The 22178-nt window shown below is 34.4% G+C and overlaps 1 protein-coding gene across 2 annotated transcripts in view; it reads left to right on the top strand.

Moving 5' to 3' along the window:
- CDH18 (cadherin 18) overlaps positions 1-22178 on the top strand; it is a 348818-nt gene that overhangs the window by 256823 nt on the left and 69817 nt on the right. For both annotated transcript variants that reach the window (XM_032594646.1, XM_032594647.1), the window contains exons 5-6: positions 1228-1415; positions 12818-13071. In XM_032594646.1, coding sequence (XP_032450537.1) covers positions 1228-1415; positions 12818-13071 — 442 coding nt within the window. The remainder of the gene's footprint in view (positions 1-1227; positions 1416-12817; positions 13072-22178) is intronic.

Here is a 22178-nt window from a genome sequence, read left to right on the forward strand (position 1 = left end):
CACATTTATCAGATATGTTAACTTAAAAAAAATATTATCATACCATAACTAACAAAACATTGGCTTAGGGAAATTATTTTCATATAGGCTCCACATTCACTTATCTGTATAGTCTAATTAAATCCATGCCTAATGTTAAATCACCATTAATTTAGTCTTGGTTGAAAGTCTTTTATACAATTATATTTTAATTCAAGGTTTCCATTATTTATATTGTTATTTGAGATTTCCTATAAGAAATAAATTGTTTTAATAGATCTGTTTCTAACTGGTCAGTAAAACAATGGTACTGATGTGGCCATTATGTTTCTTAGTACCTATTTGATAAGTTTCTATAAAGAGAGTTCTAGGAGCTCTCCCTGAAGGAATTTAGTATCAGGACAAACTCTGACATTTAAAAAAGTTTCTCAGTGTAAATACTTAGTATCAGGACATACTGAAAAAGATATGTCTGCATATTGGATCATGAGATTTATAGAGTCAATAGGGTTTTAATGTTTTTTGGCTATGGGATATATATGTAAAAATTAATTCAATCACAAATAAGACATAATCCTATGTAGTCTTTCTCATTCTTTAAGTTAGTCATTATTTTCATTTTGATGACTTTATTTTATTCAAGACTTTATTGTAAAACCACTTTAAATTCTTTTTAGAAACTGATCAGGAATACAGGGTAATTAAGTGCATAAATACGTTTACTGTCTCTCTGTCATGGCTTATACATTTCATTAAACTTAAGTGTATTGATCAGAATAATAATCATACTTGCAGGTACATTATATTGTTTTCTCTGTTTTCACTTTGAATTTCAAGTTTTCTAACTCTTATATTTTAATTTTGCATGCTACATGGAAGGAGAAATGCTTTGGGGATTTTGTTAATACTTGACTAATTTAGTTTTTGCTCAACATAAGAATGCAAATCTGACCTTCATTATCTTTTATCGGTTGCCTATGAATGTAGAGTTAATAAAATATTTTATATTAAGATCCCTACAAATTATTTTCATATAGGTTATTTTACATACACTTTAAAGTTTATGTAATCTAGTATTTCACTACTAAGCAGTTTGACATTTAAAATCTGAAAACACATCCATTTTCTATATTACTTAATACAATGTTTGAATATGTGGTCTAACCATTTTAATGTCTTTTTTCTTTTGAAACTACATTTTTGTGAACCCATTACCAACAGAAAATTTTAATATGAAATATTTTTCAGAGCACTATCAGCTGTATGTTCCTGAGTCAGCTCAAGTTGGGTCAGCTGTTGGGAAAATAAAGGCAAATGATGCAGACACTGGTTCAAATGCTGACATGACCTACTCCATCATTAATGGTGATGGTATTGGGATATTCTCCATCTCCACTGACAAAGAGACCAGAGAAGGGATCCTTTCTTTAAAGAAGGTAAAAAGAGCATACTTTCTCTGATTTAAGCAATTCACCCATTTTTCCATGAATTATCCATAATGGTATGAATAATCCATATTGTCAAGTCATTAGTATGCTAAAATATTTCCTCTTTAAGATGTAATTACATTTTAATTATGGCTCTGTCTGACTTTTTGGATCCTGTCTTAGAAAAAAAATATATATATATGACATATATATGGAAGATCTGATGTAGAATGTACCATGACAAAGGCTTATCGTGAATTCCAGTTCTATTAATGCTCTATTAATGCATACAATATTAATTATTTCATGTTGTACTAAATTATGTAACATTAAGAGATTTTTCTAACTTATGTAAAAATCTTCACCATGTTCGCTAACACTCACTAGGATACAGGGTTTTGTTTGACAGTCATGGATTCATCAAGACAGCTCTAGTGGAACCCTTAACCTTCTCCCTGACTCTTTTTTATTGTAAAGAATTTGTCATTGGACTAAATCTATCTATTGCTTTTTGCTTTTAAGAGTACATTATGTTTATCTCATTGTAAAAATGAAATGGAACACAAATATTAGCAAAGAAAGATTTAAATATAACTCCTAATGCAGAATGTCTTAGTCTTTAAATATTGAATGATTTCAGCTTGGAAACCTAGTAACATCCAGATCCCTGGGCTTTGCCTTCATATATTTTGATTCAGAAAGACTGGAGTGCAGATAAGGAATTGGCCTTTTTAGCAAGTACTCCAGATGACTCTACCGTAGAATATATTTATAACATACGTTGACAAATTTTATCCTGACGTGCTACTGTAGATACTGAAGTGAATTAATCTATGTCTGTCTGTCTGTCTATCATCTATCTATCTTTTTGTCATCTATCTGCATAATTATTTGTGTTTTGTTTATACTTTTCTATTTGAACTATATAAATTTTATTAATTCTCCCAATACATATAATCTTATATTGATTAAAATTAAGGATTAACTTATTTTTTAGATGCTACAAAGGGGGCCACAAAGTAGAATTTTTTTTCATTTTATTTATTTTTGAGAGAGAGAGAGAGTGAGAGTGAATAAGGGGCAGAGAAAGAGAGGGAGAGAGAATCCCAAGCAGGCTCCATGCTATCAGTCCAGAGCCCAACACAGGGCTTGATCTCATGAACTGTGAGATCATGACCTGAGCCAAGATCAAGAATCAGATGCTTAACCAACTGGGCCACGGAGGCACCCCAGCAAACTGCAATTTAGCGTGTAAATACTTACAGAACAGTATTCATCACTAGACTATGTAAAATATTGATGTCTTCACCTAAAATGTTTTATCATTTTAATCTTTCTTTCCTGAATTTGTAACCAGGAATGTTATAAAGCATATAAATGAGTACATGATAAAATGAGGAATTTAATTGCAAGTTGAGAGACTGAATGTGTGTTTTCTACGGAGGTGTGTAAGAGGTCAATGGAGACAAGAAACTTAGGATACTAAAGAGAGGATATTGGATTTAAAAAGATGGCTGGGGCAGAGATGACCCTGTGTAGGATCTTGATCAAGGGTAGAAAGAAACAACCCGTGATGGTATGCCTCCATCCCTGAGAAAATCAAACAGGATTTGAAGTAAATGGTTGCAAAGTTTGCAATGATCCAGCTGGTGTGGGGGAGCTGGGGGAGGAGAGCAGTGCTTGCTATTTGAGCACTAGGTCTTTGTAAAGTAGGAAGTTATAGCATATTTGCAAAAAATGAGGTTGATGGATGGTTTGAATATATGCAGGATCTGAAATACAAGTATATATTATGCAATTAAGAACACTAGGGATTTTACCACCCCGTATGGCTTCAATCAATTTGATGATGTTCGTGAAAAACAAAGTCAAAATAATTTATGTACGTATGTGTGCACATATATTTAAATAACACTCTTTATTCAATATCGTGCGCACACACGACAGTTATTTTTCAAGATAAGAATAGTTTCAATTGTACAAATGGTACTGGTAATGATGATATATTCAAAATAATCTTTTCACTTTCTTCCATGAATTAATTTTTTTATGTAGTCTACACTTCTTTCAAGAAGTATTAATGTTTGAGTTTATCTAATTATTTGATCCTTCAGATTATGATTTTATTATTTTTAATGTTTATTTTATTTATTTTTTTAATGTATTTTTGAGAGAGCGAGACAGAGCATGAGCATGGGAGGGGCAGAGAGAGGAGGTGACACAGAATTTGAAGCAGGCTTCAGGCTCTGAGCTGTCAGCACAGAGCCCAATGCAGAGCTCGAACCCACCAACTGTGAGATCATGACCCGCGCGGAGGAGGTCTGAAGCCCAACCGACTGAGCCACCCAGGCGCCCCTTTTTCATGTTTATTTTTGAGAGAGAGGGAGAGAGAGACAGAGTGTGAGTGGGGGAGGGGCAGAGAGAGAGGGAGACACAGGATCCGAAGAAGGCTGTAGGGTGTGAGCTGTCAGCACAGAGCCTGATGCAAGGTTCAAACTCAGGAACAGTAAGATCATCACCTGACCTAAAGTCTGATGCTCAACCGACTGAGCCACCACAGTGTCCCAGATTAAGATTATTAATCTGAGTTATTTTATTGCTACATACTGCATGTTATAAACAACTGCAATTTGAAAAATAACCTATGTAACCCAGTGTTTTTTAACCTTTAAGAGGTACTCATTCAGGTGGCAGGAAATGGATAAAACAGTCCTTTAAAACAGGTTTTTTATTTAATCTGTAAGGCAGCTCAGTTTAGCCAGCAAGGCAGAACAGCTAATCTTCCCAAAGATCAAAATCAGGGCTGCTTTCTAAATCAGTTTGCAGGGCATCTGCTCATTCCTGTCCATATCATCCCTTTATCAGAAAATTGCCAAGTTGAATTCACAGGTCCGTGGTGTGGTACATTGTAAATACACTTTGATAACTTTCATTCATTGTTTAATGGAGCTTGACTGGGTGGAAAGGGGAAAAAAAAGATAAGGATGAATGCAAGTTGATGCACTCTTTCCTCCGCCATAAACCTCTGTAGCTAGGGATGCCTGTTCTTAGCAGCCTTTTTCTCAGATTCTCTTCTTGTGGTTTCATATCAATTTGCAGTCTGTATGGTACTTGATCCTTTTTTTTTTTTAATTCAAGGATCCAACCCTATTTGTTCTGACTTTCAGCAAAAGCCATCTGTACTATCTTCATAGTGTTCAGTGTGAAAAAAGATTAATATTATTTTATTTAATAAATGATTTGAAGTGGACCATAGAGTAAACATAAAAAGTTATAAAAGTATTTTTTTCAAGTTTAAGTTAACCCTGCAAGAAAAAAGTATGAAATATGTTCAATTATAACCATACTAGGTCTATGCCAAATAATCACATTTTTGGTTGTTTAGTGGGATATGTTTAGTGAATTTTTCTTTATTATTCCTTTGCCTTGCATTGACTGATAGAATAAGAATCAGAATGTCCCTTGCCATTAGATTGTAAAATTTGGGGCTCTGAACCATAAAGTGCAGCAAACTCCCAAACTTTGGGAGCATGGGAGGTCCCATGCTCCCAACCTACTGCAAATGCCCATAAAGGCAAACGCATCTGCGCACTTTTTTTTTTTTTAAGAAGAAATAGATGTCTAATTGTAATGAACTATTTCCAAAATCTGAACATTCTTTAGAGATGAGACTATCAAAAAACTCTTCCAAACTGCTATTTTTATTCTTATAAGGTGCTATCTGAAAAGTACTTCTGTTCAACCAGAAGTTAAAGAGAGGAGTCACATTTCAATTCAGTTAAATCTGTCACTATATTTGAAATGACTTTTGACAGAGGACTGCTTTGGGACAACTTTGTTCTTATATTCATAAATAGGCATGGCCATGAAGTGATAGCTAATAGTTGAAACTACTTTGGATGTGAATTGGCTGTTTTTTACATGTATATTTTTATAATATAATTTACTATGTCAGTTGGAAATTGATAATGTGTTGAAACATCCTGATGAGTTAAGCTGTTCATAACATGGACTATTGGTAAGTTACCATATATATGGAAATTCACACACAATACACATATAGGCTGTATAAAAATATAAATAACATAATATACAATATATATTTATATATATCACAAAATATATGTGTATTTGTTATTTGAAATAAAAATTTCCCATTTATTTTTTTCCCATCTTCCAGTGACAGCAAGCAAACATAATATTTATTTGTATCAACATCTTTGAAATTATCCACACTGAATTACTCTCTTCTGTGCAGAGAAATTTACAACAGGAAAGTTTGTACATGTGTTCTAGTGTCCACAGAATGTCTACCTTCCAGGAAATATCTCTGACAAGGACCATAAACCATGGCATGATAAGAAAACCTAACTGAAGAAATGTTATTCAAATCCGTGCCATTTTTCTTAGGTTTGGGCAAATATTATCATTTAAAATACATATTTTCATAAGGCAAAATTTAGTAATAGTATCAGTTACTATTTCAGGGATTTAGCCATGTTTTTACATGATTTAAAAAAAATAATGTTTATTTATTTTTGAGAGAGAGAAAGTAAGAGCAAGAGAGATAGCAGGGCAGAGAGAGAGGGAGACATAAAATCCAAAGCAAGCTCCAGGCTCTGAGCTGTCAGCATAGAGCCCAACGTGGGGCTCGAACTCATGAACTGTGAGATCATGACCTGAGCAGAAGTCGGATGCTTAACCAACTGAGCCACGCAGGTGCCCCCTTTTTTTTGTATGATTGAAGTGATATTTGTGTATATTAAAATGCATTCAGATGTCAATTCCATTCTTATCCCCCACTGTTGCATTATAAAATCTGGATGAGAATGTAATATAAAAATTGGACCAAGGTGAGAGCATAAGAAGTCTCTTCTCGGGGTGTCTGCATGGCTCAATTGGTTAAGTGTTGGACTCTTGATCTCAGCTCAGGTCATGATCTCATGGTTTCATGAGTTTGGGCCCCACATAGAGCTCTGTGCTGACAGTGTGAGTCTGCCTGAGATTCTCTCCTCTCTCTCTGCCCCTCCCCCAACTCACATTGTGAGTGTAACTCTCTCTTTCTCAAATAAACATTAAAAATATTTTAAATATAAGTCTCTTTTTCTTATTACAAAAAAAAAGAAAAGAAAGAAAAAAAGAAAATTAAAAAAAAGGAATTTTAGGATCTTCTTGAACTCTGAAGTGAATTGATACATAGAGCAACTTGGCTAAAGGCTGTTTTCAGTATCTTTCTAACCTATGATGGTTATAGAAGTCCAGAGGAAGACTATACTAGTGTGATTTAATGAAAAGTAGAAGTGATTAATGAGAAACAATTAAAAAGTCTCGAGTATGTAGAGCTGGCCGGAAAATGATTGATGGGAATGATAACCATCTACAGTAATGCAAAATGTGTTAATATTACAGAGGGAAAAGTATTATTTTATACGTTAGAGAGAGCAATGATATGTAAAAGTAATTACTAGGAGTAATAGGATGAAATTAGGAAACGAAAATTTAAAATGAATATTGGAGTCAACTCATTGACAGTGAACTGCATGAGGATATTGAGCAGTAATTAAAGAGAAGTAAGAAAAACCCCAGTGGCTGAGGACATTAAAATCACATGAGGATAAGGTCTTCTGGCATGGGCAGAAGAGATAGAGGAATTTGTGCGAAAAGCATTTAAGTTTCTTAGCTCTGTGTCTGTGAATTAAGGAAATTATAAAGTTCTGGTAGCCAGAATTAATGAAATTATAATTAATGAAGTTATTCATGTTCATGTTATAAACCAATGCTCGAAAAGATGCATGAATGTATCTTCTAATTGTGGGGATATTATAGTCCACCAAAAATCGATTCATCTTCAGTCACCGAATTGGAATATTCTGTTTCACTATTTATGTGCTAGAGATTTCAGATCGTCTAGCATAGCACTTAAGGGCGCAACGTATGGAGTCCCACTGCCTGAAATCAAATCCCAAGTATACCACTCATGGGTTGTTGACCCGGCAAGTTTAACTTTTCTGTGCCTTGATTTTTCTCACTTGTAAGTGGGAAACAGTTATAACTCATGGAAGTGTTGTGATGGTTAAGTGAGTTAATATATGTTCATTGTTTAGGTCACACATAGGAGTAAGCTATTCGTATTTTAGAAAGAATACAGAAGTTTTCATCTTTCAGACGTAAACTGTGTAATAGCACTTTTCTGTACTCTAAATACAGCTATGTTTGAGACTGAGCAAGAGCTATTAATCACCCACCATGTCCTAGGAGTTATGCCAGATACCTGAAATATGAAGATGAATTAGATAATATTCTTTCTCTTAGAGAAAACGGAGTAGATGTGAAACATTATAATAATACAAGATGTCAAATGCTAATGGTATAGGTTTACTTAAATTGTTATGAGCTCACAGATAAGAGAGCCAATTTTTCAAAGCTGAAGGAGGGTCAGGGAAAACTTTGCATGGGAAATTACTTTTAGGCATGCATAGAGCAGTATGTAGCAGAGACTAAGAGAAATAAATGTGAGTTAGTGGCTTTATATTTAACTACATTGTCCTTTGAGCATGGAGATCACAGGCAAACAATTTTGAACTTAAAAAAGAGGGGATATTATATGGGGGAATCCATCCTCTAACCAATATAATTGTGGCGTGAGTTATCTGAAATCTATCTTTCCTAGAAAAACGAAGACAAACACAAAAACAACAACAACAAAAAAACACCTTTATGGCCCACACCTGCAAAGCTGAAATTTCTGAACACCAAACCTGGAGTCTCTTCCTACAAGTGACCGAATTAGAGGGAATGTAAATTGATTAATTTAATTTAATTTTGCATTTCTGAGTCCCTACGGAATCCTTCTCAGTACCATTGTAGTAAAACAGAGCACATCACAAGTAGAATTACCCCAGGAATGTTTGGGTGGTTAGAAGTTAGAAAGACAGGTATCTTGCATCGAATCATATAAAATTATCTTTTGTGTATGTTATCCATTGCTGACATCCACAATTTCATGTGATTAAAGCGCATTTAATTTTTCTTTTAAGTTGAGAATTGTCAATACCTACCCATGTTGTATTTGTGGTGATTATAGTACTGACACATACTCTACCAAAAATAATTTTAATTTACGAAATTTGGCAACACAAATCCTTGCATTTGTTAAGTATGAGCTGATATGATAGACTGTGTTTATAAATCAGAGAGCTTGAACCAGTCGAACATGTCCAGAGCATTAAACCCACGGTAAATTCCATAAAAATGAAAAAAAGTATTTGATCGTGTTCCTAGAATATTTCTTCCTGAACATAAGTGCTAGATTAGTAATCTCCAGTAGAATGCTTTTGTATAATTTATGCATACCTACTTCTCATATTAAACACTAATTGATAATCCAAACTTACAGATTACTAAAAATAGAAAGTTGAAATAAGTTTGCAATTTTGTTAAATTAAATAGACTATATTTGAATTATAAACCTCCATCCCCCACACCAAATATCTTGCTGAGGCAAAATTTATGGAGTAGATAATCGGTGAGCAAATTATCAAAGATTTATTTTTCAAAGAGTCTTCAGATAGTTCTAGATGGAAGATTTCTTTCCTTATTTTTTTTTCTTTAGCTTGAGTGTTTTAATTACTGTTCAGTATGAACGTTTTCAGAATACAGCCAGAAAGACCTCTAAAAGCATGGACAGTTGACATTTTAATATAGAACTGGAAAAAATATCCTTTTCTTATTCTCATGAACAGTCTCTGGCTATATAATACCCCTTATCAAGTTCATGCAATGCCTCATGTTTATGGAGTTATTCTGTACCTGTTTTTATTTTGGTTTAAGGCAGGAAAAATGGATGTTTTGTGTTTTAAAAACTTCAGCCTGACATTTCATGGTTTTGCTTTCTGTGGTAACTCAATAGCCTGGGAAAATTTTCTTTCTTTTGACCATTTTTCCCTCCAGTATCTTCTTATCAAAAGCCGGCTTTAGATAATAGATTTCACCATTCCTGTTATACTGTTTTTGATATACTATTTTTAAGTAAAAAAAAAAAATCTAGTAACTATGGAAAGTACAACCCACTGGCAGAGTTTTAAATAGTTTCCCAGGAACAAATGATTAGGAGGCAATTACGGAAAGATCTGTTTAAAATGTGTGGATGATGAGTATTTGGAGTAGGAAAAAGGATATTTATAGTCCTAATCTAATACCTATGTACTGTTGTCATGTTAATGCAAAACAAAGCATTAACATACTTTATACATACTACTACAATCTCCAATTTAGCAGATTTTCTATATAAATGAGGTTGTTAAAATGTTTCCATTTACATTAATTTATTTGCTTCTAAAACCCTGTCTCAATCTTAAATAATATTCTCATTCCTTAGTGACTCTAGAAGGATCCCTATCCATCCATCAGCCAGTTGTGGCAAACAACTCCCACAAAATGATTGTCACTGCCTTGAGGTAGTTAAATACATGTTAGAGAATCATAAGCGTGAAACCATGTGTCCACATAAACAGCCTGTACCTTAGCAGTAGGTAGGCTAGTGTTAAGATGAATGACATCTAAGTTGCCAAAGGACCTGCTAAAAACAAACCAAGAGATGCCTGTCATATTAAATGCACAGCTTGATAGTAATATTTGATAGGGTAGAGGCGGCCAGAATTACCCCTACAAATTTCATTGAGAGTCAGAAAGATGCGTAAGTCCACAACATGAATAAATGGAGATGACTCTTACAATCCTCTGTTATAGTGGAAAAGAGATGTTAAGCATCCCCAGTAAACAAATCCTAAGGGCTTTGTTTTAGTTTTAGTTTTAGTTTTAGTTTTAGTTTTAGTTTTAATGTCTCAAACACTGAAGTTCAAAGACAGGAGCCTTAATCATTGAAGTTTACCACATGCAGCAGGTTGACTATAACATATTCATCGATTTAAACATATTTAAAACCTGCCAAGGGTGTTGCTTTCCATGAGCAAATACCTGGATTCTGACACCCCATGCTCCTCTGTGCCCAGCAGGGATCATATCCATCTACCCAATCCCTGATAGGTGGTAGGTGTGAGCTCTTTCTAGGATAGACCATTTAGATTCAAAGGAGATGTATTGAATTAGTGAAAGACAAATTCTCATTCACTAATGTTAAGGAGATGTTAAGGAGAAAGGGATCAAGGAAGGAAAAGGGGCAATTTATTTGTAATTTAAATTCCCTCAGATAGAAATGACTCACAATTGGTGGAGTCATAAATTGCAGAACCAATGAACACTTCTTTAAAAAATACATATCTTGGGGTGCCTGGGTGGCTCAGTTGGTTAAGTGCCCGACTTGGGCTCACGTCATGATCCCACGGTTCATGGGTTCAAGCCCCGTGTTGGGCTCCATGCTGACTGCTCGGAGCCTGGATCCTTCTTCCAATTCTGTGTCTACCTCTCTCTCTCCCTTTCCCCTCTCTCTCTCTCTTAAAAATAAATAAAAGATTTAAAAAAATAAAAAAAATATACAGAAATCTAAAATATACAGTATTTTATCATATATATATGTACACACACACACACACATATATATGTATATATGATATATGGCCTACTTTTAAGCATTTGAGTCTTTAATAATTTTTTACATTTTCACTTTGTCTTATAAAAACTTGTAAACTATTGCAGTGACCCAGTCTTATCCGTGTCCCTGAGATGTATGATAGGTTCTAGGTTCTTAATATCTCATTTGGAAATTAAATGATTGTCTTTTCCTTCTATGCAATCTTCAGTCTCTAGGAAGGCCAATTTTCCAAGGCAATTCAGAAGAGATAAGGGAAATAATCATCAGTAGGACTGATCATTGTGTTTATAAAATCCCATTAAGGACATTCTTTCTGATCAGCTTCTCCTTGGGTCTTAGGGTAAAAGAGACTATCTGAGTTGCCCCACAGGAAATAATCGTTCTTATATACTGCCAAGAAAGAAGGCTGCACGGCTGAAGCGTCCTAGTAGAAAATCAGTGCAGAAATAGCGATGAAATTTTTTTCAGTTTCTTCCCATAGGTATTAATCAGGCAGACCAGCATCAGTGGATACTTCACCAGGCTCTAAAACGGCTGACCTCTGGATCCTTTGCACTAACATCACTCTGAAAACTTTTGACACTGTTAACCTAAATCTGAGCTCATTTTAGGTCATAGAGTCTATTACATGCATCAAGTCTAAAATTTTGCATTCAGTTATGTGGAAAAGCACTTCCTCTTAGAAACGATACATAGCTGCTTATAGGTACTCTCATATCTGATTTTGTATCATTATCATGTTCATAAAACTAGTATGTCTGTGGAATTAAATATACAGTGATATAAATGTCTATTTACCATTTTACATCCTGTAAAGACCATAGATTCCTTGGGGCAAATTCATTATTATAAGTAAATTCATGACTCTTGACCTATATTATTAATAGAAGAAATATATATATTGACCAGATGATTTTAAAATAGAAGACAAAAAACCCTAAAAAAAACTATGAGAAAGTATTGATATGGACTCAAAGCTAAAAAAGCAAATGGTATAAACAAATAGAAAAAGATTATAATTTTGGACATCTGGATGACTCAGCTAAGTGTCAGACTCACAGTTTTGTGAGTTCAAGCTGCACATTGTGTTATGCACACCGACCTCCCAGAGACTGCTTGGGATTCCCTCCCTCTCTCTCTGCTCCTCCCCTGCTCATGCTTTCTCTCTCAAAATGAATAAATAAACTCAAGAAAAAAGATTATAATTTTAAAAAGTAGATCAAACGTCAACATATATTAAAGAAAATGAACACAAAACAAAAGATGAAGTGGTTTTAGCATCAAAATAGAAAATAAATATAATTAATACAATAAAAATAAGATTCAAAAGTCTGTATAAAATATTTTATGAAGATTCTAAGGAAATATTGTTAAATGGGAAACTTAAAATTTATGAGATTATAAAATAAAATACCAAGTGTAAAACCAGCAAGGTGAAAGTAAGATGATGATAGATAAAAATCAATAATACACCATAATTTATTTAAATGCAAAACAAAACCCTATTTTTTAAAGTCAAAAAATTAGCAAGAAATATTTTTTAAGATTGCTAATGCAGACTCAAGAGAAGGTAGAAGTTACTGGAGACTAAGGATGGTTTGCCTTTGGGAAATATTTTTTTGTTCCTAGTTATTATCATATTTATACCTGTGAAAAATTAAAGTTGATTCAGACTTGAGCGTTCATGATTTTTGTTTTAGATGTTATTGTGAAGATGAACTTCATAGTCTGTTGACAAATGGAAATAGATTGACTTAAATCTATCCATGTTTGTTTTAAAGAATGGGAAAAAAGGGCTTGTTTGAAATGTCATGGCACTCATAATAGTGGAAAACTTATTTATATATATTTTTCCCAACAGCCACTGAACTATGAGAAAAAGAAGTCATATACTCTCACCATAGAAGGAGCAAATACACACCTTGATTTTCGCTTTTCTCACTTGGGTCCTTTTAAAGATGCTACCATGCTGAAGATCATCGTTGGGGATGTAGATGAACCACCACTGTTTTCCATGCCTTCTTATGTCATGGAAGTCTATGAAAACGCCAAGATCGGGACTGTTGTTGGCACAGTTTTGGCACAAGATCCTGACAGCGCCAATAGCTTAGTAAGGTATGGTATGCTTTAATCTTTAGACATGTAAAGATCTTTATTGCCTCTTGCAGTAATTTTAAATGAATAAAAGAAAATGTGAAATATTTAAGTTGCATGCTAGTTTTGATTAATATAATTAAGTTATAATATTAATTGATTTTTTGAGTAGTGTAGCAGGTGGGTTTCTGTCAGATTTAGCTAACGGCCTTGAATGCAGGTAACCCTTGCACAACATGGCCTTGAAGCGCGGAGGTCCACTTGTACGTAGATTTATTATTATTATTTTTTGATAATAGTACTGCAAGTGTATTTTCCCTTCCTTATGATTTTCTTTATTTTGTAGTTTATTTATTTATTTTGAGGGGGGAGGGGCAGAGCAAGGGAGAGACAGAATCCTAAGCATGTGACAGCACAGAGCCCAACATGGGGCTTGAACTCATGAACTACGAGATCATAACCTGAGCCAAGATCAAGAGTCAGTTGCTTAACGAACTGAACCACTCAAGTGCCCCATTCCTTACCATTTTCTTAATAATAAATTCTTTTCCCTAGTTACTTTATTGTAAGAATACAGTATCTAGTACATATAACATGAAATATATGTTAATTGACTATGTTATTGGTAAGGTTTTCAGTCAACAGTAGGCTTAGTATTTAAGTTTTTGGGTAGCCAAAAGTTATATGTGGATTCTCAATTGTGTATGAATGGAAGAGGTCAACACCTCTAAATCCTGCATTTGTCAAGGGTCAGTTGTTTATTGTTCACCACATAGATCACATTTGCCATTTGACTTGATAGATATGAGCACAATTGAATGGAAAAGCTATGTAGAAATCTTGAACTACAAACTAGAGAATCTTGTGTCCCGAGTGACAGGAAATACAGCTACAGTACAAAGCAAGTATTTGGGAATAATACTCATCTCTGACTCCTGTTTCTGTCACAAGAGTTGTGGGCATATAGGAAATGTTCTACCCTTATCTGTAAAACAAAATTAACATCTATATTTTGGGATTATTGTAAGAATTCGTGAAGCAATGCACATGAAATGCTAAACAGAGTCACTTGCACCTAACAGTCACTCAAAAAATGCTTATTTGTCTAAGGCAGCATAGAGTGCTACTTAGAGAAGTACTTACTTCTTTTTTTTTTAGTGTTTATTTTTGAGAGAGATAGAGAGCACGTGTGCACACACACACACACGCACACACGAGTTGGGGAGGGGCAGAGACAGAGGGAGACACAGAATCTAAAGCAGTCTCTAGGCTCTGAGCTGTCAGCATAGAGTCTGACACAGGGCTGGAACTTACAAACTGTGAGATCATGACCTGAGCTGAAGTTGGACATTCAACCGACTGAGCCCCCTAGGGGCCCTGAGAAGTACTTAGCTCTTAAAGACAGGAAGACCAGGGTGGGAATTCTGACATCTTAGTATCTGTGTGATCTTCTACTCATTCAACCTTGCTGAATCTCAAGTATATGAGCAAAGAATAATAATGTTGTTTAAATATGTTGATAGAATTAAGTTAAATTATTATAAAATCCTTAGCACAGTCAGGAAGTGCTCACTAATTATTTTTTTTTATTGTAAGATGTCATGCAGTAGTGATCATTAAAGCTTTCCTTGCATGATCAAAAAGATGTTTTCTTTTTCTTAAAAAAATTAATGTTTTTATTTTTGAGAGAAAGAGAGAGACAGAGCATGAGTCGGAGAGGGGCAGAGAGAGAGGGAGACACAGAACCCGAAACAGGCTCCAGGCTCTGAGCTGTCAGTACAGAGCCCTACACGGATCTCCAACTCATGAACCACGAGATCATGACCTGAGCCGAAGTTGGACACTTAACCGACTGAGCCACCCAGGCGCCCCTTTTTTCTTTTATTTTCTTTCTTTCTGCCTTTCTTTTCTTTTCTTTTCTTTTCTTTTCTTTTCTTTTCTTTTCTTTTCTTTTCTTTTCTTTCTCTCTCTCTCTCTCTCTCTTTCTCTCTCTTTCTTTCTTTCTTTCTTTCTTTCTTTCTTTTTATCGCAATTTTGATAAAATCAAGAGGTTAGATGCATGGACAAGACTCTTTAGTTACTTTGTATTTATACCTTGGATAATCCTAAAAACCTAGAAAGTTTGAAATCTTTAACAAATCAGTCTACTTTCTCCCATCAAGTCTTTATTCTTAGTCTCTTTATTTATTATCTTTTTGAAGAGAAGCTATTATAGTACATGTTCTCCTTGATATCTATGTAATGTTTATAAAATATTTCAATTTCCTTTTTCATAAGCATTATTATGTCAGTTTTAAAAAGAAATGCCCGCAGCACACATGCATGGACAGAAAGAATTCTTTGTGCCCTAATGTGTATATTCAACACTCCTGTTCCATCTGTGAGTACAGAAACAACACCTTGTCAATGGACAACCCCTCTGTCACACTGACATCAAGAGCTGGGCATTGCTTGCATTTGCAGGATAGGCAAAGTATATAAAATAATATGCATAAACCCAATTATAATAATTGATAACTGATTAAGGGATGAAAATATGAGTCAATATGTTTAGCTGTCAAATGAGAGGAAAGACCACTATGCTTCATTATTCCATAAAATCCCATATTCCGAAAACATTTTTGACACTTAAATAATGAGTAAAATTATTCTTACTACATTAAAAACTTAGAGCATGGGAAAAGATATTTTGAAATGTGTCCATCCTTTACCAAAAGAAGACAACACAGTTTGAAAATAAAAATACTTGATGTTCTTAGTTTGATGTGAAAATATTTGGTAAACAATTGGTAAGAGTTTCTTTTGAAAATTAGGTATTAATGATATATTCTGTAATTTATATTTACAAAACAATCAAATTTTCAAAACATTATGAGTAGAATATATGTTCAAAAAGGTATACAGAAGGGAGGAAAAACTTGAGGTTCAGAGACAAACTTCTTTCAGTGTTGTTCTTTCTGTACCGACGTTCACACAAAAAACCCACTCATTCCATATAGAACAGTGGTTCTCATCTAAGGACAACGCACACACACGCACACCAGGAGATATTTGGCAATATCTCAAGACATGCTTGGTTGTCACAGCTGGGGGAGGAATACTATCATCTGTCACTAGAGGTCAGGGCTGGTGTTGGAACATCCTAAAATTCACAAGAGAGTCCCCACCAGAGAGGAGTTGCTGTTCCAAACTATCAGTAATTCTGAAGATGACATAGAATAAGCCAAACTGGGTTGTGCATTGGTAAAACTGGAGGACTAATTGGGTCACCTGGATGGCGCAGTCAGTTAAGCATCTGACTTCGGCTCAGGTCATGATTTTGCAGTTCATGGGTTTGAGCCCCACATTGGGCTCAACGCTTGACAGCTTGGAGCCTGCAGCCTGCTTCAGATTCTGTGTCTTCCTGTCTCTCTGCCCCTACCCTGCTCACATTCTATCTCTCTCTCTCTTTCTCTCTCGAAAAATAAATATATATATTTTCATTTTAAATGGAGGACTAAAGGGGTGTCTAGGTGGCTTTGTCGGGTAAGTGTCTGGCTTCGGCTCAGGTCATGATCTCGCAGTTTGAGAGTTCAAGCCCTGCGTGGGGCTCTGAGCTGACAGTTCACAACCTGGAGCTGCTTTGGATTCTGTGTCTCCTTCTCTCTCTGCCACTCTCTGGCTCATGCCCTGTCTCTGTCTCTGTCTCTGTCTCTCTCCAAAATGAATAAATGTTAAAAATAAAAATAAAAATAAAGAAAAATGAAGGACCAATTATACTCCTGGAAAGCAATTCTGAAAAGATATATTTGAGGACTGCAAAGCAGTATGTATGTCTTACATACATGCATAGCCATGTGGATGTTTCAGCATATACATTTTATTAAATAAAATAAATTATTTATATATAATAATTGCACCATAATATTATTGATTGCCTCAGTAATTGCACTATGTTATTAGAAGCTTTTAATTGAACACTTGCTATGTTAGATACATTCTCCCAGTTTCTGGGATGCAAAGACGATTGGTATATTGTCTCCAAATGCTAATATTGAGATGTAGGAAGCCATTAACATATACATTATTCTTTTTGCTTTGTTTTGGTTAGAAAACTAAAATGAATCCTTCCAAAGCTGCCTTAAAATAATTAGACTCCATAGCTGCTGTTTGGGGGCATAATTTACATAATATTTATTCCTTATTTTAATAAAAATGTGTCATTCACATGGGCCTCTAGGTGTAAACAGTGAATAAAAGACAGAAAACATTAACAAACACAAAAGCAAGCTATTCTTCCACCTTTCTCAGGGACCAAATGTTTGTACTAATTAAGGAAAGTACTTTGAAAAGATGTATCTTGCAACGAACCCTGAAATGCAATTAACTCCCAGTTTGTAGAATTGATAATGAAAGGGAGTGTGAGTCTTACAGGCATTGGTGAAAAGCTTCCTGACTTCAGTCTTTGTGTTTCCATTTTCTAAACTATTAGTAACATTCTCCAGATTTCTAAGAACATACCATGTCTAGCTTTTGTCTCTTTTAACTCAAAACAAGAATGTGCAATTTGCAGCAATATAACCATCACTTTTAAAAAAAATAGAATCGGGACCAGGCTATTTACTAGCAATGTAGAAACCCTTGATTTAAACAGACTGTACTCATTTCCCAGTGTATTACAAATGGAATTTATGAATTTCTTGAATAGCTACTGAGAGATGAACAATCCTATGTTGGACATGAGAAGTGAGAGAGCTTTCTAGAAATGTGAGCTTATATCATGTGACCTTTTAATGGCACATTAAAAATAGTGACTGTTCTTTGCTTGCTATCTGTGGGCCAGGGGCTTTAAGTAGCATGCTAAATGCTCTTGAAAGAAACCTAAAGTGTCTATGTTATTCATCCCATTCTACAGACGAAGAATTGAGGGCTCAGAAAGTTGAGTCATTTGGTCAAGTTCACATAGTGATAAAGTGGCCGACTCCAAATTTAGATCCAGTTTTACTTTACGCCCAAAACCCTGTTTTTTTAAAAGCAGTAGTATGTGGCCTCCCATATATCTCACCTTACCACTAATAACAGCAACAACAAAAACTGCATTTACAGAAGTCACATATCATAAAGTAGGAAGCAGATGATTACACGTTTAGAAAGCCTATTGATTGAATTCCAGTACTTGCCATCTTGTATTTGTGTGGATGCATTTCACACGCTAGGAAAAGAAATACTGAAGACAGTCGAGTCTCATTTTAACTCTTAGCATCTCAGAAGCAAAACTGTTCTTAATTTTAGAGTTTCCTCGTATTGTAAAGTCTAAGACATACCCTACTTGATCTAGTGCAACAGTAAGAAAATTACAGAAGTCCTCAATATTTCTCATAGAATGAAGAGCTTTTGTATAAATTTATATGAATAAGACAGTCCCCCCAACTTTCCTTCTTTTCCACTGTGATTCATAATCTGATTTTATCTGTATATTACCTTATTGTTAAAATTGTTAATGTTTTCTGTGTATAATAACCGTAAAGCAACCAGAAGGAAATATTAATTGTGCATAATTGTGTCAAATGCTCAGCATGACACTTTTTAGGAACAATAGCCTATTTATATGCTAATATAAGAAACAAAAGAAAATTTTGATCAGACTTGGAAATATTGCCAAATTTTTAAAAATTTGCTAAAATAGCTGAAGTGTTTGTTCAGTCACTTTTGAGTTTAGTTCTAGCTTTAGTGAACAAACGCTTCCTGTATATTTACTGCATCCTTATAATGGTGCCTTTGTTTTTCCTATGCATTTCTAAATTTTCACATAGTTTGTGATGAGATAGGAGTTAGGAATACTTCATTAATTTGGAATGCCATAACAGCAAAAAATAAGAGATATTTCAAAATAATGACAAAGTCATGTCGCAAAGCTGAAAAGTAGAGTCAAAAAAAATATTGATGGAGGCTTGCATGTAGGATTCATATTCATGGAAGGAAGATGAAAAATAAGCAGAAAGTGTGTTTCAAATGTATTCATGTGAAAGACAGATACCACATGGTTTCACTCTTATGTGGATCCTGAGAAACTTAACAGGAACCCATGGGGGAGGGGAAGGAAAAAAAAAAAAAAAGAGGTTAGAGTGGGAGAGAGCCAAAGCATAAGAGACTCTTAAAAACTGAGAACAAACTGAGGGTTGATGGGGGGTGGGAGGGAGGGGAGGGTGGGTGATGGGTATTGAGGAGGGCACCTTTTGGGATGAGCACTGGGTGTTGTATGGAAACCAATTTGTCAATAAATTTCATATATATAAAAAAAAATAAAAAAAAATAAATAAATGTTTTCAGTGCTCAAAAAAAAAAAAAAACAAAACTAGTACCATTTCTCTATAAATGATCACAGAACATTTGGTTGTCATCATTTACAGTTTACAGTATAAAGACAAAAATATAATAAAATAACTGAATTAAATGGAAAAAAAAAACAAATGTATTCATGTGAAAAATATCATCTGATATACAATGGGTTTTTATTATACAGGCAAAATTTATTTATAAAACTTTAGCTTATTATAAGTCAAGAATACCTTACCTGGATCATTAATAGCAAGCCCTCATCCACCCTCATCAAAACTATTATAGTCTTCTAATACAAAGACAACTCATTAGGGACATTTCATGCAAACAGGGCAGAGGTAGAGAAAGCAAGCTCCCACTCTAAATCAGAAGTCTTTGTCCATGACTTGTGTTTTATAATTATATCACGTTATATATAGTTAGCACATTTACACTAATAACTTGACCATTAAATGTCATGTGAATATGACATTTGAGAATGTAACGGGACCTAAAGATGACTGACGGGACCCTGTTCTTATATAGATGCAGATATCTGTAGACTAAGAAGGTTGAATGACTCACAGAGCTAACTAATCACAGAGACTGGATAAGAATGTGGTCACTTTGACCATGCTTCAATAAAGATACAGAAGACTCCTGCAGATTTTTCCAGTTGGGGGCCCAAATTTATCTAACAGCTTTGTTTGAGGTGACAACCACTCCATGTCACAGTCATGACCCCAGAAGAAGAACTTATTTTCTGGGTGGGCCTGTGTAACTCATTTAGCCTTGGAATGAAAACTTAAACCCTGGCTTAGTGACACTGTGCTAGTCTACTGACTGGAAACAAAACACCCAAATACAAATTTTTCAAAGAAATAATAAGTGCTTATCATGGTTCCATAGCATTCTAAAACTCAGGATTATTGGAATTTCTGATATCTCAGTTACGTAGAGGCATGAATAAAAGAGGGAAGCATCATATTTGTGCAGAGATTTTAATTCTTTAGATAGTTTTGTTTCATTGGATCAAAGTTTTGGTTAAGGAAGTTAAAAAGCTTTCTAAAGTATATGTGTGCTATATGTGCTCCCCATTTTATTGATCACAATACACACTATGAAGTTGCAAATGGTACTTGTGTTTATTTTTTTTTCAGAAAGATTATTTTCTGGATGTGTAGATTGTGGAGTAAATTGTATCTCCAGAGTAAGCTACGGGAACCTTAAATCTTTTAATGAATCTAAGCTATCCTGCAGATGTGTGACTTTTGGTTAAATTCAAGATGAAGCCACATCACTATAATATCCCACAGGGTGTATATTGATTAAACTTTATCCCATCTATTGATCATAGTCAGTAAAACTTACAAAAGCTGCTGTTGGGGAGGCAAAATCTTAAATAAATTTGCTTTACCACTCACATTCTGTATCTAGAAGTATCTAAAATATGGCAACAGGAAGAGGTCTCCTAAACTTCAAGCCAACTGATGTTTCTCTAAGTAAATCACTGTAAAAATAGATTTCCATTACATAAGTTTTAAATTAATTTCTTATAGTGAAATGGACAGACTATAATGAAAGTAATAGGTGCCTCTGAGGACCGAAATTTTATTATTGAAATGAAAAATAACTTTCCAGTGCACTTTAACATGACTAATAATTATCTTGAGTCTATGCCTACATAATCAAAGGGAAATTGAGTGTCAGATGACGAACTGGGTAATTTGTTTAAAGTTGCTTCTGTTAAGAAAAAATACTTGAATAAAAGGAATCATTACTGAGATTCACTGTTTGCTGTGGCCGTAACTTGTCTGCAGATTTGTTGGTCCGTAAATTCTAATTTGAATAATGAACTTTCATCATATTTCAGTGTAATGCATTTTCTCTTTACTTATTTCATGAATACATATTTACTAGAAATATGAAATGATGCATATGTTGTATGACAGGAAAGAAGGTAGTTGTAGGGATAAAAATTATAACCCAGAATTGTACATGATGATGGCAACTTTGCAAGAAAATCTCCTATGCCTAATGTGCATTATGCCTATGCATATGCCTGTCTCCTATGGCTATGCCATTTATGTGCCAGGGGGAAATTAGTTAAAGTTTGACTAGGGAACTGGTCCAGTTAGAGGGTTCTTAAGGACTACTGGCGTAAGCTTAAATTGTATTTACTCTAGTCTATAGCCAGGAGATTACTAGTTCTTCACAGACAGCATCTTATTGATCATTGATCATAAAATTTCACAAGTAGCATTGAATATAGATGTTTTCTTGGTGATAATTTCACTCAGGATGCAGTGAGCATTTAGTGGTGGTAGGGATATAATGGTGTGTCATAATCATCGTATTAGAGTAAAACTTGTATCTGTCTCAACATTTCCTCCCTCCTACTACCCCTTTGACCACATATGTCTGTATATTTGTCCAAGGAATTAACTAGACATACTATGGAGTGTCACAATATTACAGCTTGAGATAATATCCAGAACTATGAGTTCATTGAAATACTGTGGGAAGTAAAAGTGGATCTGTCCTTTTATCAGTATTTAGATATCTCTCGATCACAGAGGAAAATAAATTAAGCTCTCATTCTTATAAAAAAAAAGTTGTTTGTTTCCTGAATGATTCTAACAAATTTCAAATGTATATATAAAGGATATTAGGAATCCATAAAAAATTATCTCTATATGAAAACATACTGCTCTAGATAAGTAAAATATGATGACGCATTAGACTGATTATTTCTACCAAATGTATATAAAAGAAGTAAAGACTCCTATGGAATACCTTAGTTAATTTCACTTTAGGTATTAACGGGGTCT

The sequence above is a fragment of the Lynx canadensis genome, chromosome A1, assembly GCF_007474595.2.
Source record: "Lynx canadensis isolate LIC74 chromosome A1, mLynCan4.pri.v2, whole genome shotgun sequence".
Taxonomy (NCBI): domain Eukaryota; kingdom Metazoa; phylum Chordata; class Mammalia; order Carnivora; family Felidae; genus Lynx; species Lynx canadensis.